This window comes from Centrocercus urophasianus, unplaced genomic scaffold (genome assembly GCF_019232065.1).
Source record: "Centrocercus urophasianus isolate 14NV4802_14NV808 unplaced genomic scaffold, USGS_Curo_1.0 seq_20, whole genome shotgun sequence".
NCBI lineage: Eukaryota > Metazoa > Chordata > Aves > Galliformes > Phasianidae > Centrocercus > Centrocercus urophasianus.
The window spans coordinates 17,843,356-17,867,399 of record NW_024884756.1 but is presented as its reverse complement, the minus strand read 5'-3'; the positions used below and the strand labels follow the sequence as shown (position 1 = coordinate 17,867,399).

The 24,044-nt window shown below is 44.8% G+C and overlaps 1 protein-coding gene across 2 annotated transcripts; it reads left to right on the top strand.

The window, feature by feature from the left end:
• Positions 1-250: 250 nt before the first annotated feature.
• On the top strand, positions 251-15,525 carry GORASP2 (golgi reassembly stacking protein 2). 2 transcript variants are annotated; one of them, XM_042822717.1, is made up of 10 exons: positions 251-356; positions 8,051-8,131; positions 8,930-9,133; positions 9,576-9,662; positions 10,101-10,231; positions 10,790-10,922; positions 11,037-11,160; positions 11,555-11,641; positions 13,671-13,766; positions 14,468-15,525. In XM_042822717.1, exons 1-10 carry the CDS (start codon positions 294-296, stop codon positions 14,785-14,787), a joined length of 1,326 nt encoding a protein of 441 aa, XP_042678651.1. In that variant the 5' UTR covers positions 251-293; the 3' UTR covers positions 14,788-15,525. The 2 variants fall into 2 exon arrangements, with proteins under 2 accessions (XP_042678651.1, XP_042678650.1); XM_042822716.1 differs by having other exon boundaries at positions 11,552-11,641.
• The last annotated feature ends 8,519 nt before the right edge of the window (positions 15,526-24,044 follow it).

The following is a 24,044-nucleotide window of genomic DNA, read 5'->3' as shown; positions in this document are numbered from 1 at the left end:
GCCTTCCGTCGGCATATCAATTCCCAGCCGCCAGGGGGCGCCGCAGCGCCGGAGACGAGCAGGATGGGCGGAACTCACGGTGTCGCCGCGCCGCCTTCGCGGCCGCTCCTCTCGGCTGAATGGCCTCTGCCGGCCGCCGTACGACCTCCTCTCGGCTCTGGCCCGCGTCCGGCAGGGGGCGCCGCAGCGCGGCGTCCCGGCGTGCCCCGCGCGCGGCCTGCCCCGCCCCTGCCGAGGCGGGCGGGAGCGAGTGCCACGTCCGTGCCGCCGGGCTTTGTGCGGCCGCCGCCGCCATGGGCGCGTCGCCGAGTGTGGAGATCCCCGGAGGGGGCACCGAGGGCTACCACGTCCTGCGGGTGAGGGAGGCGGGCGCGGGCCCTGGGGGCCGGTAGGCCTGCGGCCGCCGACGGGCCTCTGCCCCGGCTCCGCGCCCCGAGCGACCCCCGGGCGGGCGGTTACCCCGTGCCGGGGCTGAGGGCGGCGCGGCGCGGTCCCCGTCCAGACGGCGGGGAGCCCCAGCCAGCGGGATCGGGCCACGCCGCCGCTCCCGGGGTCGATCCTGAGCTCTCGGCCGCGCCGAGGGTCCCCGGCCCGGCCCGGGAAGGGCTGCGCATCGGCTGCTACCGGGCCGGAGGGGCGGCGGGCGGGGTGCCGCTTCTCCCTCTTCGCCCTTCAGGAAGCGCTTCTGACGTGCTGCCCGCGGGCCACGCGCTCGTAGGGCCGGGCTGCGCCGCACGCTGCAGTCAGGCGCTCCGTCACGGCGGCTGGCGGGAGCGGTATGCGTCGGCGCTGCCGGGGAGGCGCGTCGGGTGCTGCGGGGCAGCGCTGCGCCTACCGGCCGGGTCCCAAGATCCGGGAAGGCCTCGCTGCTGTCGGGAGTAACTGCGCAGCTCTGCTTTGCCGCGGCTCCGCGTGCGGCAGATATCTCGGTAGGCTGTTCTGTGAGCGGCCTTTTGGGAGTCCTTGCTGTAGCACGGTGGGTGGGTTCTGCCCTGGGATCTGATGCGCGGGGCAGTGCAGGAACTTTGCCGGCAGCTGACAGCCATCTGCACATCGCTGCGTGTTTGCCTCACACAGCACCCTTATGGTGAGTGCTGCTCTGGGGGGCTGCTGTTATCCAGTCCTCTCGTGTCAGCTCTCTGCCTCCAGCCAGTGCCACCTTTTGGGAGCATGAAGGGGCACAGGAACTGCCCTTGTGAATTAGAATCATAGAATCACCAAGGTTGGAAAAGACCGAAAAGATCATCCAGTCCAACCGTTCACCTATTACCAATAGCTCCCACTAAACCATGTCCCTCAACACAACATCCAGTCTTTCCTTGAACACCCCCAGGGTCGGTGACTCCACCACCTCCCTGGGCAGTCCATTCCAGTGCCTGACCACTCTTTCTGAAAAGTAATAATTCCTAATGTCCAGCCTGAATCTCCCCTGCCGTAGCTTGAAACCATTCCCTCTGGTCCTATCACTAATGACACGAGAGAAGAGGCCGACCCCCAGCTCACTACAACCTCCCTTCAGGAAGTTATAGAGAGCAATGAGGTCTCCCCTGAGCCTCCTCTTCTCCAGGCTGAACATTCCCAGCTCCTTCAGCCTCTCCTCATATGGCCTGTGTTCCAGACCCCTCACCAGCTTTGTTGCCCTCCTTTGAACACGTTCCAGGGCCTCTGGAAGAAAGGGTCTTTCTTGCAGTGAGGGGCCCAAAACTGGACACAGTACTCGAGGTGCGGCCTCACCAGTGCCGAGTACAGGGGAACAATCACCTCTCTGCTCCTGCTTGCAACACCGTTTCTGTTGCAAGCCAGGATGCCATTGGCCTTCTTGGCCACCTGGGCACACTGTCGGCTCATGTTCAGCCGAGCATCAATCAGTACCCCTAGGTCCATTTCCTCTACGCAGTCCTCCAGCCCAAGCCTGTAGCGTCGCCTGGGGTTGTTGTAGCCGAAGTGCAGGACCTGGCGTTTGGCCTTGTTGAAACTCATTCCATTGGCTTCAGCCCAGCTCTCCAGCCTGTCCAGATAATTACTGCTGCTTTGTCTGGTTTCTGTGTGTGGAGAATGAATGGAGAGTCTTCCAGGAGTTAAGATCTTGTATGATGCCTTTGGGAAGCAGGCGGTGACATTCTGAGCAGATCTAAACAGTCATGTGCTGAAACTGCCACATAAGCTAAAGTCACGTTGGTCCTTGTTTATTTCTTCTTATTTAACTAACGTATAATAATCCATTTTGGTTTTTTTCTTCCACCTCAAAATATGTGTTTATAGTTTGACAGGTGAAAGGTGTGTTCTGAAAGAGACTTGTTCATTCAGCATGGGATGGTGATAATATTGGCTGCTTTTTACTGTTGGTGGCTGTAGAATAAGCAGTCTGCAGTTAGTTCTGTCAGACTCATCAGCTCGTGCCGTTTGATTAGAGTGCACTGTGCTTTGTAAGAGGTGCATCACAACTTACTAATCCTCGTGTTTTTTGTTGTAATCCTAGAATCTGACAATTTTATTGTCATTTGTGCACCTTTTGATTGCAGTGGTTTTGCTGTGGCTTGAGGTGGCAGTGTTTAATTAACAGTCTTTGTAAATGCAATTGCTAGGTGCATGGTGACAGTGCATTTGTGCAAAGACAGCATTTCCCCATCAAGCACAGGGAAGGACCCACAGGCACTTCTGTGGGTCTTTGTCACTGCCCTGCCCTCCTGCTGATGTCTTCAGATGCCACAACTGTGAACAACTATTTCTTCTGTTGTTAGACGTTGAAGTTGCATCATGATCCTGGTCAGGAAGGAGCTCAACCAGTACTGGATGTTGTTGGGATCTCAGGCCCAAATTAGAGAAAAACTCTGAAGTTCAACAACTGTGGTGTGCACTGCTTATATTGAAATATACGTGACATATGTTGGCAAGAGCTTTCCTCCTTAATTTTTCCAAGTGTGACTCTGCAGTTGGTGCTCTGCAAGCAGTTCTTCAATGGCAGAACATTCAACTTCCCTGTTAGAGGAGCTCTGCTCTGCACCTGACCCTGATGAGCAGTGCTGGGCAGTGCTGTTCTGACTTCCATTCTGAACCCGAGCAGGCTTTACTTGTGAGCTCAGTGTTTTAATTGGGCAAATCATATATATATCTGTATCTGCGTATACCTGTGTTATGGATCCATTTCAGATAGGGTTAGATGTCTTTGGAGAAGCCAAACTTTTATAAATGAATATAGTGGTAGGGCTTGAAGATCTCATCAGTGTTGGAAAACCTCAGAAGAACTGTTTCCGGTTTTTAGAAGTATTTCTTTGGGTGGGGTGGGTAAATGAGAGCTGCGTGTCAGGAAGCCATGAAACAAGTGGGGTATGTGGTTCAGAAGGACCCTGGAGCCCTGCAAGAAGTTGTCAGCAAGGATAAACCAAGCGAGAGCTGGGAGGCCCGGGTTGCCTACAGCGAGACTTTGAGACAGCACAAACTGCCTCCCTGCTGAGCTGGTGGGAGGTGCTGTGCTGGTCACTTGAAACAGGACCAGAAACATGGAGTGGGTGAATAACATGAAGGTTTTAATTATTAATCTATCTCATCTTTTCTGCAGGTTGCTTGAGACTTTTTGGCACTTCTGCACTGCATTTTAGCGGTATTGCTCTTGTTGTGAGTTTTTTTTTTTTTTATCATGGACATATAACAGGAAGCATGAATCCACTGTAGAAGGAAAGCAATTTCATCACAGGCATATGTGATGGAAAGAGTTGCCAGGGATTGCCCTGCTGAGCTTCCTAGGCCCTGAAATACAACTGGTTTTTCTTTTAGAGGGGGCAAAAGTTACAAAGTGTTTTGTTACCATAGTCTCTTCATAGGCAGACCTAATAATCTGTCACATGTTTGGAACAATTTTTAGGGCACATCTTTGTCATATATGCTTTTGCTGTAGACTTTCCTTTAGTGATTCATGCAATGAGCTGCTAAGTTTGTCATTAGTGCCTCCCAGCCTGACAGCACGTGTCCTGAGCTCCTGCTAGGAGGTGTCACTGCTGGTTGTTCTTCTGGTGGAAGCAAACGTGTGTCCTTTAACATAAGTGATGTGGCAGAGTACGGCAACAGTCTGCCTCTGTGCATGTTCAATACACATTTGTGTACGCTCTTCAAACTGGATAGAAACAGAATTTTGAAAACTTACTTGTTCAGCAGAGCAAATGGATAACTGCTGCAATTTGCACACATCTGGGGCAATCTGTCAGTTCCTTCTGAAATAAATGATCTAAAATGCTGGAGATTATGTTGTGTTGTGTGCTGTTCTCACCAACAGTGCCCAAAGTTGAGATTTCTATCTTAATTGGAGTGCCTCCATTCACTGTGGTGAAGTTACAAGCATGCAGCCATGAAGAGGATTTTTCTCTTCTAAAGGAGGCTGCTTTTGAACACCTGATGTAAGTGCTCTGTACTAACAGTAAAATCTGATGCCATGTGGAGGGAATTTATTTCTTACAAAAAGCTTGTGGAGCTATTTGTCTAAAAAACAGATTGTTTTGTAAAGAAATTCAATGCAGTTATACTGTGTCGTGTGTTGGAAATATCTGAGGGAAGTAAAAGTGATTCTGTGAGACATAACAAGAATGACTTATAGACTACATCATGAACTTTTATTACCCATTGTGGAGAGTGTAAAAGAAGTACCAAACCAACCTATTTCTGCAGCACTTTGTTTCTAATAAAGTAAATACTTAGTAAGGATTTCTTATTTTGGAGGGGGGAAGCTTTGGAGCTTCTGCTCCCTAAAATACATACTAAAACTACATACTGAAGCTAGGCTTCTGTGAGGTTTAAGTGGCTCTTGTAGAAGATATGCTACTTTCACAGGTGATGAGAGCCCTCATCTGCTTTCAGAAATCATGGTTTCCACACAGTTCCACATACTGTAGCTCAGGGCCTAAAATTGTGACCACAGCCTTATTATAATGTGTAAAATGTAACATCTGCCATGTAGGCATAGAGTTACAGTGTTTGAAAGTAAAGTGTTTTCAGCAAAAAGAAACTTTGTGTTTACTGGAAAAGTTTTCATGGTGATACAGTTGACTATGAGTGCCTTGACCTTGAAACTTGTTCCCTGACAGCAAAGTGCAGCCATCTCAGTGAGCAACTGAAGTCCTGCACAGTTAGATGGGGCTGAAGGGGTCACAAGGCCTTCCTCTGTCTCCTGGCGTTCAGCATTCCATGGATTTTCTTCACTTGCTCTTAAAAGCCTCTTGAGGTGGCAGTTCCACAGCTTCTGCCTATAGTCTATGCCTCTGCTTTTGTTCACTGATAGACAGTCATGGCATTTACCCACAGTGTCTGTAACTTATATGTCTGAAATAACAGCTGGCTTTTAGAGAACGAGGTTTCCCAAGATGCCACAGGTAGAATCTTGCCTGCTCTAGCAACTGTGAGTGGTATCACTTGATTATGTTTTTTCTCCTCGATCTTTACTCAGTTACAAAGATAAGTGACTCAATACTTGCAAAGTACAAAGATGCACCAGGGGCTGAGAACTTACGCACAGATAAATGGGATCTTTATTATTTCTGTCGGTCATAGCAAGGTTTGTGTGCCCTCATGTTTCCCAGAACACTGCTTATCAGAAACCACAGAAATCACAGAAATGACAAGGTTGGAAAAGACCCACGAGATCATCCAGTCCAACCATCCACCCATTACCAGTAGTACTCACTAAACCATGTCCCTCAACACAAAATCCAAACATTCCTTGAACACCTCCAGGGTCAGTGACTCCACCACCTCCCTGGGCAGCCCATTCCAGTGCCTGACCACTCTTTCAGAAAAGTAGTATTTCCTAATGTCCAGCCTGAATCTCCCCTGGTGCAGCATGAAGCCATTCCCTCTACTTCAGCCACTCCTCATAAGCCCTGTGCTCCAGACCCAGTATCAGCTTTGTTGCCCTTCTTTGAACCTGCTCCAGGCCTCAGTATCTTTCTTGCAGTGAGGGGCCCAAAACTAGACACAGTACTCGAGGTGTGGCCTCACCAGAGCTCAGTCTCTTACTGCTGCACTTCCCAGAAGCACCCTGACCTCAGAGCTCCCTGCAGCGAGCCGTGCAGTGCACTGGGTGCTGGCTGCTGGTGGCTGGAAGTGGGATGCAACTGAAAGCTGGGGGCCATGGTGGTGCTGTGGGGTGCTGAAGTTGTCACCTCCTTAGAGAGGGAAGTTCTCTTGTGGACTGAGCTCAGCACTTCTGGGTTTTTATCTGGGGCTGTCAGGTGTAAAAATACTTTTCTGTCAGCGTCACTGGGCGCAAACAAGGCTGGGAAATATAGAACTGTACTTGAACCTGTATATCACGGGTGGCAGGGTGGCAGAAAGGGGATGTCCAGCTGTGTACTTCTGTGTTATTTATGCAGCTATAAGGCCCTGATTTCCTTCAGACACAGCTTCCTGGCAGCCTCTGCATGCACTCTTAGAAACTGTCTGTGTGAAGTGTTCAGTGTTCTGATGGGTTTGGGAGGAGGTGTGCAACGTGTGGAGATAATTGCTGCAATCAGATCTGTTAGAACTTGGGAACTCACAGTCCCTCCATCCATTTGGGCAGACTGTAAGTAATGTACTTGGAACACAGAATCTGTCAATTTCAGGTGCTGGTGAGCCTGATGCTGATGGATGCTGAGCATGTACAGTCCTCATCTATTGTAGGTGCTCCTATAGAAGCGCCTCCACAAGTGTGGCTGGCAGAGCTGTGGGCTGTTTGCCTGGCACAGAGCTGTGCTCCCACAGCTGCCACACGGCTGCTGAGCTGACAGCCAGCACCCCAGTGCAGAGCAGCGTGTCCGAGGTGCAGGCAGGCACCTTGCAGAGACACTTCTGCTTGGAATTGTGGATTTGTACTCAGTTGTTTTTATTGCTTTGACTGGGATAATGTTGAATTTGTACTTGGCTGCTTAACCAAATTTTGAAAGCAATTAGTGGAACTACTGATTCCGGATTATTTTTTCTTTAATGAATGTTGAGACTATGGGGCACTAATGTCCTAGGCTTCTGGCATCTGTTACAACAGGCTCCCTGTGAGTCATCTGAGCTTTTTCCAACCTCTGACATTGTAAATGTGTCAGGAGGAGGTAAACAGATTCAAACAGGCCAATTTTAGTAGCTAGCAAATGTGGTTTTTTTCCTCATATTACAGTATTTTTTTTTCTAGATGAGTCATGTTAAGAAAGCTCAATTCCTGCGGAAGCAGACGGGCACTGAACGAGTGTCCGGATTTGTACCAGGTCTATCAGGTGGATTAACAGGTGACAAACCACACGGTGAAGGCTGACACTTCACAGAACTTTTAGAAGATGAATGTAGCATGTAAAAGAAAAAGCTAACGAGGAATCAGCTTACAAATGAAGAGAGGTACACTTTGCCCCAAAGGCTGCAGGAGAAATCTGATAGCTGTATTGGGGTTTCTTTTGCCTTTTGGCAATGCATGTCATCATGAATAAACAACACACAAAAATACATCTGTCAGCTGCTCCATTTGGAATGAGAAGCAGACTTTCACATTCCGAGCGGTGTGGCCAGTAGTTGTGCCCCATGTGAGTGCAGCAGACAAATGATTTGAGTGGCGGCGGCTGCAGGACGGCGCACGTCCCTTTGCTTGTGCTGGTATGGCAGCACATCACAGGTTGTGTGGGTGCTCTCAGAGAGCGGGGTCAAGAATGTCAGCAGGTGTCGTGTGAGCATGGGCTGGTATCTGTGCTTACACAGCTGCAGCTCTCCTTTGCCTCTTGTAAGTGTAAGGTTAAAAGCAGGTCCTGCTGTTGTTGCTTCTGGGGAAAAATGCTGCTTTTTAACCAACATTTTCAGAATTGTTGTTTGAGTGGGCGAGTGGTTACTGTTGGTGCTCCTCAATTAAAATAATCTTTATGCCTTTCCCTTTATTTATTTATTTATTTATTTATTTTTGAGAGATTTCTTTTAAATTTGAACAAATTAAAAATACGTACAATTATCAACACCTTCTAAAACTACGGTTTGTTCAACTGGAAATACAACTCTATTCTGTAATTCAGCATTGGTACACTTCTGCTGAACTCTTGTTTAATTTTCTTAGGTACAAGAAAACTCCCCAGGTCACAGGGCTGGATTGGAGCCGTTCTTTGATTTTATTGTATCTATTAATGGTTCGAGATTGGTAAGTATGTTGCTGTTGTGTAATACTGACTGTGAAACAAGCGGTGTGCTGGGAATCTTACTGCTATAGATAATTCTGTTTCTTTTATTGAAATGTGCATAATATATCCTTGGCTTAAGACAGGAAAGCCTGACTGCTTCAGAGATCAATTTCTTTCAGCTTACAGTTAGAATTCTATCAGAAGTGAAGCTGAGGGGTGGGGATGCAGTGCTCTGCAAACATCTGCACTGGCAGGAGAGACTGCTGCCTGCTGCTGTACTTCCCACTGCCTGTGCTAGTGCCCACCATACCTCCTAACACTGCCTGCGTGAGAACCTGTGAACTAGTTTCACTCGAAACAAGTTGATAGAAAGAACTGTAGTCAAAGCTATTAGCTGGGAAGCTATTATCATGTGAGGAAGTTTCCAAGCAGAGCAAACCATCAGAGCAGTAGTAAGAAGCTGTGGGTAAGCTCTTCCCGTGTGGCTGTGTTCATGAAAGCCTCTGCAGAGCTGCAGGGCATGTCTGAGAGCTTGTGGAAAGAGCTCAGCCTACAGTGAATTATCCTTACCTCTTCTCTGGGCATATCTGCTCTACTTGAAAGGATTTTGTTCTTTGGAGGCATAAGAAGTAGGCCCTGTAGTTAGTTCTCCAGACTTGCAGTTTGGAATTGGTCTTCTGGCATTTCTGTAATAAGAATTTAATTGCAGAGTTAAGAATGCCTGCATTCATTGGGCCTCTGAAATACAGAAGTGTTGCTGTGGAATGGGATGCTTGCTGTGTTCAATACTAAATCAGACTTTGTTTGAATGCTCACAGAATAAAGACAATGACACTCTCAAGGACCTGTTGAAAGCTAATGTTGAAAAACCTGTAAAAATGCTGGTGTACAGCAGCAAGACACTGGAACTGAGGGAAACATCAGTGACCCCCAGCAACATGTGGGGTGGGCAGGGCCTGCTGGGGGTGAGCATCCGTTTCTGCAGCTTCGATGGGGCCAATGAAAATGTGTGGCACGTACTGGTATGTACAACTTCCAACTAGTTTTCTTTCTCCAAAATTTGTTGTTTGCTGTTAAACCTTCTCAGGCTCTTTACTGGAAAGTGACTTGCAAGGGAGAGTGCAAGGCGTGAGATGAAATTGCTCGGTTCTCTGTTCATTGGCTGTGGTTTTTTTTTGAAAGGCTTTTGAAGTAAAACAGTGTCTGAGAGCATTAGGAAGTCTTGTATTTCTATCAGTGTTACTGCACAGTATTCAGAACTCCTTGTAACAGTAACTGTTGTGTCTGTCAGGCAGATGTTGTTCTATAGGCTTAGGGTCTGTTTTACTCCCTGGGTTGAAAACTGGATCAGAGTTGGAGAGGTTTGTCTGTCTGACCCCAAACTTGTGTGAAGTGTGTATGGAAGCTGTTCTGCAGCACCCTAGCTGTTCTATAATGTTTTGTAACTTTCCTTCTTAAAACTAGGAAGTGGAACCAAACTCTCCTGCTGCATTAGCTGGGCTCAGACCTCATAGTGATTACATCATTGGAGCAGATACTGTCATGAATGAGGTATACGTGTACATAAGTTTCTTCATGTTCATTTATTTTTATTCTTAATAGAAAATACACTAGGGCTGTTTCTATCAGTGCTAAGTGAAGTAACTTAATACAAAAAAGAAGAAGTTCTGACTCACTGCTTCTTCATTGTGCTTAAATGCAACTATGGAAATTAAGAACTGCTCCTAAATATCTTTATGAAGGCAGATATTAGACTACAAAATGCTAATGTTAAGTAATTCAAACAGCAGATTTCAAATCTGAGGTTGTCCCATATGCCTTCTGAGTTGCTCTGGCAAAGCACAGCTGACATTGGGATAAAACAGCAGCACCACGACTGCACTGTGTAGCAGTTACTAGGTTGTTATGGAAAATTAGGGCTAGGAAGCTGGTGTCATGTCAAATTATAATGACAACATGATAAATAAGGTCGTTATTATCCTTTTGCAGACTGAAGATCTCTTCTCCCTTATTGAAACACATGAAGCAAAGCCATTAAAACTTTATGTATATAACACAGACACAGATAACTGCCGGGAAGTGGTGATAACTCCAAATTCTGCCTGGGGTGGAGAAGGCAGGTAAGGGAAAAAGTACACTACTGGGAGCAAAGAGGGGTGGCACAACTTTCTTACAGCACTAGTCTAAAAGCTGATTGCTTCAGTTCTTTGCAATACCCAAAAAAGACCTGCCTTATATCCAAGGGGTTTCTGCTGTAGTCAATTACGTATTTACTTCAAATTCAGTTTTAGTTAGTAATGCTTTCTGCATTAGAGTTCAAATACAACAGAGGCTGTAGTATATTCCTGCATTATTGCACAGTACCCTGAACAGACAGCTGCAAACAACAGGTACGAGTTGAATTCCATAGTGGTACAGCTGATACAACTGGTTGGTTTAAATAACAATGAAACTTCTGTGCTAAATGTTTATTGCTGAAAGTTACAGAATTCCTGGTTCTGTTGTCTCATGGTGTTGTTTCTCCATAGCAGATACTTGGTCTTTTTTTCTGTAAACACAAATGATTGTACAGAGCTGATCTTGAAACTTGCTGCCACCTTGAGTCATTTGTTCATTGCTTCCTGTGGAGTCTTGATAATGAAGTCATTTTACTGACGTCTGTGTTCATATTTTAAAAGCCTAGGGTGTGGCATTGGCTATGGTTATTTGCATAGGATACCTACACGCCCATTTGAAGAGGGAAAGAAAATCTCTCTCCCAGGACAGCTGCCCAGTGCATCTCTAAGTCCTCTCAAAGATGGCTTTACAGAGGTAAGCTGTAGTCACCTCTTTGGTTCTGTAATTTGGATTATGGGTTTCTGCTTTTATTGGCTCTTACGAAAACCAACCCCGATTATGAAACTTTCTTTTTTTCCTGCTGGAAAGGTTCAGCTGTCATCAGTTAACCCCTCACCGGCATTACCCCCTGGGCCAGCAGGACTCGAGCAGAGTCTGTCAGGACTTTCTGTTAGCTCACCCTCGACTGCTGTCAGTAATGTTCTCAGTACAGGTCAGTATGGAAGTTACTCCTGAAATGCCCAGGTAGACTGACTGAAAAACTTACTGTGTTTCCATTGGTTTAAAAGAGGGCAGGAGGGAAAATAAACTTCTCTCTTTCTCTTTCCCAAACTTTTCTGAACAACAAAGGCTAGAGTGCTGTAATAATGTATTTCACACTGTGAGTGTGCTTTATTTGTTCAGAAGAGATTTGATAACTTTTGTCAGAAAGAAAATGTGTGTTATTCTATTTTTATCGTATACTATTTTTCTTTGTGCTTCATGGTTATTTAAGGCAAATAAGAATCTCCTGTGAGCAATTATTCATTTGTACTCTCTTGAGGACTACAGTCACTGAAGTGTAGTACTCTTAAAATTGACATCTGTTTTCCTGTGTGCTCCAGCAGGAGTTCCGACAGTCCCGTTGTTACCACCACAGGTCAGTCAGTCCCTTACTTCCGTGCCACCAGTTAACCCAGCAACAACACTACCTGGTGAGTAGGTAACATGGCTTGAGACCTTCCCGAAACAAAAACTTAAAAGGATAAAGGAAAAGGCCAGTCTCTTCCACTGTTTTTTGGGGCTGGTTGGACTACAGCTTCACACAACGTAGGCATTTAATATCAAAACGCTTTTATGCATCCTCTGTAATGTTTAATTGTTTTTGAAGAGCCATGTGCACAGCATGTCTGTAGCACAGAGGGCTGAGCTGGAAAGAGAGCTGATAATCATTGACCCGTCAGGCCCCTGCACAATAGACAGACCATTGGGATTTCTCCAGGCGTTAGCTATGCAATTTGCTGTGGTCCTGGAGGTGGTACATTGTTACTTGTTATGCTTCATACAATGTATGCTGCAAAATACTTTGGAAACTGTGAAGCTGCATGCCACTTTGTATTTTTCTCTCAGACATCAGGGTAGCAAAAAATGCGGGAAGGCATTTCTTGCCTGTTGCTGCATTCCTTTCACCTCATAAGACTCCATTTTAGTGGCCTTCTTTTTAATGCTTAGCTTGTTCTTCATATAACTAGATGGCTAAGAGCATACAGCTGCACCTTGCAGTTACTGTTTCTGAATTATTTAGTAACCTAAACCAGTAACACAAAAACAATGTCTGTCTAAAGAAGTATTGTGCATTATTTCTGATAACGACCAATGTATTGAGCACTGGTATGCCAGAAATACTTGTAGTGCAAATAAGGTTTGTCTGGGGTTTTGCCACGTTGTTGGTGCAGTAATACTGGACCCAGCTGTGCGTCCCAAAATGCTGAAGGAACTCTGTTTTGTTGTGCATGCTGTGAGACAAGTAGACTAAGATTTGAAGTAATATTTGCAGGTATGCTCTGCAACATAGAAGGTTACAGGAAGTAGGAAAGCTGACTGCCAGCTTACAGGGAGGAAACTTCAGTCTTGTACTGTGTAGGTAAAACGGCAGATCACTAAGTTTAGCTTCTGTTAATGGCTTTTAGTTTCCTGTTGCATATAACTCCTTTCCCCAAACCTGAAAGTACAGATTTTTCATACACTTTGTCCTCTGAATAGTGTGGTTGCCTTTTGGAAAATTACCAGGATATTGCTTACAATTTGCATGTGCATAATAGTGAAACTGTCAGTCTTAAATATATCAAGGTTTAAAGTTTGAGTGAATCTGTGTGAAGTTCCATATATTTCAGATTAGGGATTGCAAAGAAGCAAAACAAACTGCTTGTAACTGAACTGAAAGGTCTTTGCCTTATATGATGTCAGCCTTTGTGGCTAATAAGTTTTCAGGTAGGCCAGGAAGGCTGCTTTTAATCAAAATGTTTGTGCTGTGGTCTGCTTTTAGATGTTCTCCCTCTTCTCCCCATTGTTACTGTAGTATCAACAATTCAAGTCAGAGCTAAACGTCCCTGAACTAATCAAACCACGAAGTAGGAAGAAAGCCATTGTGCCAGAAATGCAGCTCTGCTAGGACAGAAAAATCAGAAGGGAAAAGATAGTCTGCAGCAAACACAATCATGGAAGGGCATCTGTTGTGTTTTGTTCATGTTTGTGTTGTATTTTCAACCCTTCCTAACTTTGAAAGTTGCTGTTTTGCCTTTTCTATCTATTTTTGTGTTTAACTTCAGTTATAAAACGAGTACTAATATTAAGATTTCTGACCTTTTAATGCTGTTTTCTTCTGAATTTCATTCTATTATAATCTTTTATGCTCAGATTAAGAAAAGAGGGCTTCTGGTACAGTGTTGCAGTCAGACAACTATCTTTGTTGAAAACCAAACTTTGGAAAAAACACCTATTAATTTCTTGAAATAAGAAAAGCATTGGGATTTATATATTTTACTGGTACAGGGTTCCTGCAGCAGGCAACTGTTCATTCACAACCTCATAGCTGAAACTCAGGAGAACCTGCATTTTTGTATGTAAGAATGGTAAAATGTAAAGCAGAATCGTAAAATTTAACTAAAACCAGTAAGATCTCAGAAGCAGTCAGAGATAGGAAACAAGAAGTTGTGAACTGTCATTTTTTCATTCTTCTCTCAGGTCTGATGCCATTGCCAGCGGGGCTGCCCAACCTGACTGATCTGTCCAAACTTAATTTGCCGGCACCGCACATCGTTCCGGAAATGGTACAGCCTGGTAAGTGCTCCTGCAAACTGAAATGCTGTAATAGCGGGTCTCTCCGTGACAATCTTTGATGCTCATCTGGAACCACCTGGTGGAGTCCTGAAGAGGATAAACGGAGCGTTTGCTGGAAATGGGAGCTGACGTTACTGCCCAGATTGGGTGGGCAAGGAAGATGTTTGGAGAGAAAGGAGCGCTAAGCCGCTGTCTGTTTAGTTGTTTCATCTTGTGTTACACAATTTATGTTCTTCGAAGGGACTGTCCTGTGCCAAGGAAGAAAGTACATAGTTTTACAGGTAGAAAAAAGAGTGTTTCCTTGTTTAGCAAAGATCGAAGAACCTTGATTGGAAGCCAAAGGTTTCAACTAATATTACCTGTATGTTTTGAATCAAAGTGCTGAAGATGCACGTGGAGCAAGCAAAAAGAAGTTAGAAGCTTGCACAGAAGTTCTCACTAACTTCTTGTTGCTGGCCAGAAAAATCTAATAATCAGTATTAGTATTTTAGTCCCATCTCTCTCGAGGACTAGAAGCAAACTGGAGTTTGTTCTGATTTTTTGATTCTGAAATAAATGCATCAGCCTTTGAAACAAACTTGCTGAGTTATCTCCAAGGATATACAGGGGATTAAAAAAAAAGGAAAATGTTAAGCTAACACAGAATCTGTTTAGATCTGTGTGTGGTATATAGCAGCTGACTGCTCTTTTTTTATTCTTAGGTATGCCAACCCTTCCTTCTTTGCCGCCTTTGAATCTAATGGGAATAACACCTCCATTAATGCCACCAAAATGCGTTCCTCTGCTTCCTTTGGTCACAGAGGTATCTACAGTGCCTACAGATTTGCTTCCCACCATGACTCAAGCTGGAAGCTTTTCTGTTGACCCTGGCACTGCTGTAAATGTAGAACAGACCTCTCCGCTCACCTTGGATAGTGCTACCCCAACTTCTAAGGCAGCTATTGTTGACAGATCGAGTGAATCCCCTGCTGTGAATGAGAAGGCATCTGGCATCACAGATACACATGCTTCTGAATCGTAACTCCAGATCACTCGGTATTTATTTAGCCATGGGATACATATTTGAAGAGCAAGCTATCATTAATTTCATACTAGTTTGTACTTAATCTTTAGCAGTCCTGTAAATAATATGGAGGTATAATAAAAATAAAGGGGATTTATAAAGTGAGCTTGGTGGGAGGGGAAGAAGAGTACTTGTACTTAACCAAAAAGAAAAACAAAAAACCAAACCCACAATAAAGAAACATTCAAGGTGGTAAATAGAATTCCACTGCCAAACTTGGACGTGTATGTTTTTAATAAAGGTGATAGCCTTAGCTAGGCCTCTCCTTGCTTCTACGTAGCAATTTTTGCTTCTCATAGAAATGAAGCAGTTCTTGCGTGTGACATTTACGTACCATAGTTCTTGTCTTTGCAAGTATCTTGTTACTGCAGTGGGGATGAGGATGTTTGGTCTGAGTCATAAATTTTAACAGTGCAAACTTCCACCTGAAGATACTTCTATTAGAATTGCTGAGTGACCTGTTAACTAACATGTCGGTATTCAGCTTGTATACAAATCTTATTTTTAAGCTCTTGAGAGAAGCTCAAGCCATGTTTTGTGACTGCTGCTGTGCTGCTTCACACCCCCACTGTAAAATGGCATTTGGAAGGGAATACAGGATATGTTACATGTAGCACACGATTTGGCACTTCATGACTACTGTAAGACAAATTAATGGATTAAGCAGACATACAGCAATAAATACCTGGAATTTCATCCTGTGTGAGAAAACAGCACATTTATTTGCTTAATGCTGTAAGTTTTCCTGGTTTAAGCTCAGCTCTCTGTACAAACCAGTAAAAAGGCTCTTTTCCTGAGGAATGGATCCAAGAAGGAATGCCAGACTTCAGCATGCAGGCAGGGTCAGCAGTGGTTAGATCCGCTGTAGCAGTGAGTCACAAAATCTGCCTGCAAGTGATTCATGTTTTTTTTGAAACCGATGTTCAGGATTAGAGCAGATGAAACACTCTGTGTAGCCTGGTACGTGTGCTGTACTCCAATGACAGCCTCAGCTCCTTCCACACTACTCCAGTCCTTCTGTACTACTGGAATTTCACTTATCCATGCTTCAACCATGGTCTGACTTCTAGCTGTCATCAGTTATCTGGAGCTTGTCTCCTTTTGGCAATGCAGTGTGCCTGATCACTCTTAAGAACAGTAGCTGCATTTGATTGCTGATCATAATGTTTCAAATTAGTTCAAGTAGAAGCCTTATCTAACACTTGTTGTCCCATCTTACCTTTATTCCCTTAAGAATTTGTCTTTCCTCTGGCCCACCACTGCATGTTCCCTCATCACCTATTATCTATTTGGAGATCTGTTAGAGACCCCAAATCCTTTTTCACATTGCTAGCAATTTATTTTCTCAACTGCATGGAATTTGAAGTCCCTCTGCCTTGGTAAATACATGGCTCAGAGCTTCTCAGAATGTATCTTTTGATTTATTTTGTAATTCCGGTATCATATATATCAGAATTAAACTTTGTAATAAGGATGTTCCCTCTTTTCTTTGCTGTATGTAAAGAACGTCTGCTATTCCTGAGCTTCATAAAGCCTCACTGGCCTTACAGCCTTTCCTGGAACTTCTCTACACACTGTCCCAGTCAGAGCCCTCGACAAAGTTACTTTCCTTCTCTAATCCAAGAGCAGTAGAAATACAGGTTTTGTCACATACTCAATGTAGAGCAATTGTCAACAGGATGCTGATCATAACCTAATGCCTTCTCTGTTAGTGTGGAATGATGTTCTTTGCAGTAATACCTCAGGTTACCTGGCACGTTTTACGCTTTCCAACTGCAAGCTGTGGACTTCTGTAGTTGCGTAGATGTCTCCAGTAGCCAAAAAATAGAATAGAATGCTTAGGCTGAAATCATGCATTTCTGTTAGCTATATTAAGGTTTTTTCTTGACTGCTTTATATATCCACGTTGTGATGATTATGAGAGTAATGGAAGAAGGCAGTGTTTCAGTGTAGCCAGAAGCAGTTCTGCTAAAGGTAACACAGCTTCAAATCTGGAAGCGATTCAGTGGTGCAGAAGTTCAGCTGTAATTTCCCAGCTAAAAAGCCATTAAAAAAAAAAAAAAGTCAAAAACCAGGCACTTAAACAAGGACCTAAAGTCATACAATTGTACTCTGTCCTGGCTTTTCACATTTCCTTAGCTTGATTTAGTGAAATTGTACCTATATCACTTCTTGACAAGAGTTTTGTGATGACTTTTCTCCCCTTAGAACAGAGGGACTTTTACAGAGGTACTTAAGATACACTGAGGGACTGACAGCTAACCTAACCACATTTCCATGAATTTATGTATTCATCTGTTAATGAGCAATTAGGAATAGGCATATTGCTTTATTTTAAACACCAACATACGGAATTCTTCCTGTGTGACAGAAGACAAAGCCACCATACTACGGGCAGCTTAAGCCCTGCATGTAAATCAGAATGAAGAATGTGCACGTGACTTACTGTAAGGTGAAGCATCCTATTCCACAAGAAGCTGCTCTGGGGCCAGTGCTGTTCAGTGGTTGAGATATTTGTTGCAAGTGCAGGGGCACAGCTACAGCTCTGCTTGAGTAATCACACGCACACGTAGAAGAGGTGCATTCTGCAGCTTGAGTCTCTGCTGCAGTGCCAGGAGATGGCTGCTAAGGCTACAAAAAGTCAGAGCACAAACATGGGTTAACAGTGATGAATGCTTCATAGCTTCAGCCTGGCCATACAATAGGCTCTTTTCTAGAATCCTGGCAGCCATTTTTTTAAGCAAACCCATCAAACATTAAACCTCATCGACACAGCTGGAGCTCCAGTGTACTTCTGAGAAATAGCTGTGTGGTGCCACGAGATGGCATGCAATAGTTCCTTTTGGCTGAATTCATAAGATCAGGCTTTGCAGTGATGATATTTCCTCTTGTTATTTTTTTCTCCAGCAGACGGTGTATTCGTTGCCAGCTGGCTGCTGTATGCTAGATAGTACCGTGAAGAATCACAGAGAGGTAACTGTGAAACCAACTGATTGAAGGCAGCAATGGGCTGAGCTTAGGCTATTTCAAAGATGCAGAGTTCTGCTGCCAGCTTTCCAAGCTAACCGTGGGAGCAGGGACAAAGTTTGTTTTGAAGAAAATAGCTCTTTACAGGCAGGGACTTGTTTTAGATCATAAAATGCTTAAGAAAAGCTCTGGGTAATATTTCCAGCCTCTCAGAGAAGTGAGTGCTGATTAAGGAATCAAGCTGAAGGGGACAGGATAAGGATCAATGATGTTCAATTGCAATGACTTCCTCAATTACACACCAAGCTTGGTCTGTACTAGTCAAATGTGCTCACAATCCCTCCCCTGCCACAAAGGCCTTGCTGGCATCAAGCTGAGGGTTTGGCTCATCAGTTGGGGTTGGGCACCCAGAATCTCTTTCATTTTAGGTTTGAATCCTGTAATGGATGTAGGCAAAAAGATCACACTGAAAATATTTCTCCACCTGTAAACAATGTGTAAGCAACTCACGCTTTGTAGCCGCCTTCTGTGCATTCTTCAGGACAGTGCCAAGGATTTGTTACATGTCCGGGGCAGAGCTGTGATGGGCATTCTACAGAAAAGCAAAAATTCTTAATGTGATTTTCCTACACCATCTATGGTAGAAACTCTGGGTTTTAGCTGCCATATAAGGGGGAGCCAATACTCACCATTGCTCACTGGGGTTTTTAAAATTCATTATTTAAGGTGCAAGAACAATCTCATAAAACAGCTCCCCAAGTGAAACAAAACTGCATCCAGCTCAGGAGATTCTTCATCAGTTCTGCCCAGCCCACCTACTCCAGTTGAAGAATTAAAGCTCTGTGAAAGATAAAGCAGAGATATTTTGTTAGACTAAATCTGTAGGATTTAGTAAGTTTAGCAAGGAACACACGTGCCCTTCTCGGGAAGCCTCAACTCCGTATTAATCGTTAGGTGCCACTATGAATAGTGTACAGACGTACTATGGTGCCAGTGTGCAACCAAAAAAATAAGGATTTCACTCTGGAAACTGAATAGTCATTCTTAGGAACATCCTTCGCACATTATTTCAATTGCACATTAGTACCAAGGCACAGTTTTTGTGACATGTTATACTTGGCATGAGTGATTGCAGCAAGACTCATCAGTGAAAGGCCACAGATCCAGCCAGGACAGGCATGCACAGACCTGCTCTGGCTGAGAAGTGCTAAGAGGGGTTCACCAGTTTGTCATCTCCTCCTCAGTGAGGCTCCTTCTCCTGAGTCCCAGCAGGTGAGTGCAGCCCCATCTCTGCCCATCAATCACATACCCCTCTCTGCTGCACACTCGTGCACCTGCAAAGGCAGAACTTTGCCCCTACGACTGCCAATGCAACTGTGCTGTGCTTGCAAGCAGAGTACAGCCCTACCAAATAATCGAGTTCTCAGCCTTTGATCCTATGGGATAAGAAGATAGGGCTCCTCCTTTAGTTGTGCAATGTTGTACTAATTTCTTAGTGCAGTGTCCTGTATTTGTTAGGCTCAGCTAATCCTTTCTAAAAGCTGTTGCTCAGCTCACCCACAATAGAACTTCAGAGAGACCACAGAGGTCAGGATCACCTTGGGCAACCCATGGCAACAGAGAAAGCCACTTCTGCCAGCAAAACAGCCCACTTTAATAGCAGTTCTCATGGCTGAGAGCTGTTTACTCTTTGCAGAGGCAAGTGGCTGCAAATTTACATGCTTGGTTCATGGAATTTGCAGTTTAGGTGAGCTATGAAAGCCCAGTAGAGACTGAGAAACAAAAAATTAGAAGTGAACACAAGCCGCAAAGCCTGTACTTGAAACAGGCTTCTTAGTAAGGTAAGAAGATGGTGGCAGATAAATCAAGATTTCACTTAATTAAAGGACCTTTCTCCATTAACAGTCATTAATAAAAAGCAACGCAGATCTATGAGCTGTACATTTGATAAGGGGTGCTGAACATAATGGTGTCCCAGGGTTGGTTCCTCTGGACCTTCTGTTGTGCTGTGAGGTTGTTACAGCACTGCCTGAAATAAACAGCTAATTCCAGAGATCCTGCTCCTACATGAATGTTAGCCACAAACAACCAAGCATCTTCAACAAACTCACCTGCTGTTAGAGAAACAGCTTTGATTTCTTCTCACTGCAGTATGCTTGTGCTGTATCACACAGCTCGGTCACTAGCTAAGAGTCAGCAGTGCCCACCTTGCTACCATCTCTGCCTTATCCTCCAAGTTGATTTCCCCGGAAAATACATTTTTCTGAATCTTCAAAACAGTCCTCCTTAAAAACAAACTGAAGACCTCAGATCTCCCACGGTATGGGCTTGGAGATGTGCACTGGTTGCACGGCTTTAAGATCTGGAAAAATCAAGCTAAGGGAGAAACAGCACAACTTACCTACGGAACATTAGAATTTGGAAGAAAATGTTGAAAATGCTATAGACCATGGCTCGATTGTAGCAGTCAGCAGGCACCCGTCAGGTTTGATCCTTCATGATGGTAAGGCCGGAATTGAAAAGGTACGAGAAGTCATTTCCCAATGCAGTTTGTGCCCTCAGGTGGGCTGGAGATCTCACAGACCAGGGAATGGAACAAATGTGGTCCCAGGCAGTGGCAGCAGCTTCCAAAGGCTCAGCCCTCTCCTCAGACATTAGGAGATGTTCCTGTACATATAAACAGTGTTTGGATAAAATCCTGCTGGAATGCAACTGCTAAGAAAATAGGAAGTAACTGGAAGCCTTTGTATTGCCAAAGAGCATGCTGGGCACTGGAAGTGGCTGAATTTGTAAAACAATTACCTTTTGTTTAAGGGTTATGTTTCTTATTTGAAATGTATTTCTTGTGCAGCTTATAAGCAACACCTGGTCAGAGAAAGGAAAAAACCATGCTTGCTCTCTGGGCATGCCTTTTGTAACAATGGAAAGGAACGCACTGTTCCTAACACATTTTTTGTGCATTTTCATTCCCAGCAGCCAAAAAAAGAAAAAAAAAAAAAAGAATAAAAATAACATCCTTCTGCATTGCATTATACTTCTGATTATTTTTAAACTGCACGTCATAAAGGAGTAGGAAGGCTTTGAGGGATTTGGGGTGAAGCAGCCAGAACCTTGAGGTACAGAGCCAGATGTTCTTGAAATGCTTCTTGGGAACTGCTGTACACAGCTCTCAGGGAGCCTTGGCAGCACATCCTTACCTGGCTGCCTCTAGGACCCCCCAGCTGGCAGCACTGATTGCTTCAGCCTTGGGTCTCGTCCTTGCTGTGCTCACCTTCAGCCTGCAGGCCTCTGCCTTGGGTGCTGCCTCAGTACGAATATGAACAGGCCCTGTCAGAAAGGACCTGCTGCGGCAGCAGCTGCTGCCATATCCTGTGCTGCAGAGGAAATACTCCAGGCTAAAGCCTAAGGGCATCTCAGATTCTCGACGTTTATTGCATCTCCCACCCCTATTTTCTTCTTTCCTTACTCACCCAAAGGAAGCCCACATCATTTCTGGACGGTGCCTTGCACTGTCATTCATTCTCAAAAGCTAGCACAGGCTTGCTAAAAATAAGTAAGGTGTTTTTTTGTGATATATATATAGGAAGCAAGAGGCTGAAAGAGGTATGTTAAAGGACAGGAAAGCCAGATGGCTTTCCAGTTAATAAACATAGTAATTCCTATGTCTCAGATTAATCAGCGTAACTTTCTTTACAGACAAGCATTCAAATTCCCATTCAAAAAGAGTGAAATAAAGTCTTGGGTTCAGCAATCCAAAGCACAAGCTTGTGCTGAATTCCTGGAGCAAGATGAGAAACATTTGCTGCTGTGTGGGATGCTCTCGCTCCCCTCCTCCCCTCCAGCAGAGCGCTCACAAGCGCTGCAGCTCTCCTCTTTGAGTTGCTTCGGCTCGGCAGGTGATGGGCAATCAGTGACTGCACAGGGAGGAAGGCTGGAAGGAGCAGTGAGCATCATCCCGTGAGCAGCCAGAGAGAGCAGGGTGCTGGCTGCAGCACTCAGGAGGCCGAGGAGAGCGGTGCTCTCCGTTGGTAGGTGGGCACAAGCACACTACCACATATTGCCACTGCAATATACGTAGCTGTGGTCATTAATGTGCCACCTCACAGGAAAGAGCAGATACTGCTGCAGTTTGCAGCACAGCTGTAAAACAGAGACTAAACCCTCAAACTTGCTAAAAAGGAGCCTGAAGCAAATCAGAGATGCAGATGAGAAGCAGAAAGGGTCTTCAGTGAAAAATACAGTGACACCTGGAGTTCATAAAATCGTTAAGACTGGAAAATACCACCAAGATCATCTAGTCCAATCATCGACCTGGCACCACCATGCCCCAGTGTCACACCTACCCTTTTTAAGCTGCTGCAGAAGCTTCAAATTTATGGATGAGCAGGAGGGTATTGAGAGATTGAAACTTCAGCTGATAGTGGTAGGTATGTACTCTTCCCAGGCTTTCTTTGCCTCAGCAGAAGTAAGATGTTACCTTTTCCTTTCCAGTACGGTCTTTGTAATGCCACATGAAACGGCATTTTTTAAGGTTACACTGCAAAAGGAGCACCTGGCATGGCTGTTGGCTGTAACTTTGCTTTCAGTTACTGATGCTGACTCTGCACCCCTGAAAAGGATTTACACTCCGGGCCAGGTACTTCCTCGCTGGGGATAACTTTTACCACCAGATCTTGCTGGAAGAAGATGGCTTTAAAACTAGGAAAAAATGAATGAGGAAATCAGTGACACCAATTATACACTAAATGAAGATAAGTCCTTCTGTCTCATTAGCACTGTTTAATTATGCTTGCATTTGAATTCTAAACATAGATCGCAAGTATTCACAGGAGCAGGAACTTGCTTCTACTGTTGTAATCCCTTCCATATCTAAATTTCTCTCACCTGTAAGATCAACACTTTAAGGATCTATCTGCTGGAGTCACAAATAAAAAAGATGTTGACCCTCCACCACTTTCTTAGAAACAGGAAACGTTGTTTAGCAGTGCCTTATCTCTGGTATTTGCACAGCAGTGAGCATCCAGATTACTTGGCTGACTTCTCAACTCACTGTGGTAGCTCTGTGGCAGGGTTCTGCCTCAGGACCCGGTGCTCTGAACAAGGCAGAGGCAGGAAATTTTCACTATGCATGTGTGCAGGCATTTATGTGTGTATATCCACCTATCTAGATGTCTAAATGCAAAGTACTGAGGGACAACAATGTTTGGCCTGAGCTTATAAGACTTTAGGTCATTTCTACCTGCTCTTAGTTGAGCACTTGACCCAATCCATCCCTTTTTGGGATTAACTTCAACTTATTCTCCAGTTCATCACTACAGACGTGGCAAGAAACATACCTATTTGCCTCAGTTCAGTCGCTGGTACATTTCTGCACAGTGCTTGATACATCCCCTGCATTTGGGTCTTCCACATGGGTACAGCTGAAAAAGACAGCAGAGCCATTTCCCTGGCCCTGCAGAAAATGCCCCCCACGTCAGCTCTCCTCTCACCCTGAGGCAGCCCTTAGACCACACACACCCTACCTGTACAAAACAGAAACAGGAAACTCCTCCAGTTCCAGCTGAAGAAAGCATTTCTGCACAGCCAGTATTGAAAGGAGGGAACTGGGCAGGATAGCAGAGAGAGAGAAGCAAACTCCTTTTTCCCTTCCACATCTGGTCAGAAATTCACAGCTTCAAGAAGCCCCATCTAAAAACAGAGATTTCCAAAACATCACTGGCATTTTTAAAAGCACAGAGAGTGCAAACACATTGCCTAGTGTGGCATCAGTCTTTGCTAATTCCGTATCGGTGGCTTCATTCCGACTTATAAATACCATTAGTCTAACCCCATCTAACCACTGATTGAGTGAGAACCCTCAAAACTCAGTGTGTGCCCAGCCTGGCATGTGCAAGGAGAGTGAAGGCAGGTACATGATTGGATTCTTGAATTCATGCAGGACCTACAGGAGTCATCACTTCTGTGCCCATGAGATATGGGATAATCAGAACACCAGCTTCTTCCTGCACTAGGGCAGTTAGGAAGCACTTAAATAGAGAGAGGGTTTTTGCAGCTCTTATTCTCTAGAGACAAAGGTGCAGAAATGGTGTGTAAATGCTGGTAGTGTTCATATCACTGTGGTGGCTTCCCATAAGTTCTGGACTTCTGCAATCCCTCAGCAGACAGCACAGACCAGCAAGGGCTGTGCGATGCCTCCCATGTGCATCTGTGTGGTCAGGTACTTGTGGGCTGCACAGAACCCTGACAAG

Coding starts and splice junctions, on each gene's coding strand:
- GORASP2 (XM_042822716.1), top strand. CDS start 294: ATGGGCGCGTCGCCGAGTGTGGAGATCCCCGGAGGGGGCACCGAGGGC. Junction 9,663..10,100: donor CAGATACTGTCATGAATGAG/GTATACGTGTAC, acceptor ATCCTTTTGCAG/ACTGAAGATCTCTTCTCCCT. Junction 13,767..14,467: donor TCCGGAAATGGTACAGCCTG/GTAAGTGCTCCT, acceptor TTTTATTCTTAG/GTATGCCAACCCTTCCTTCT.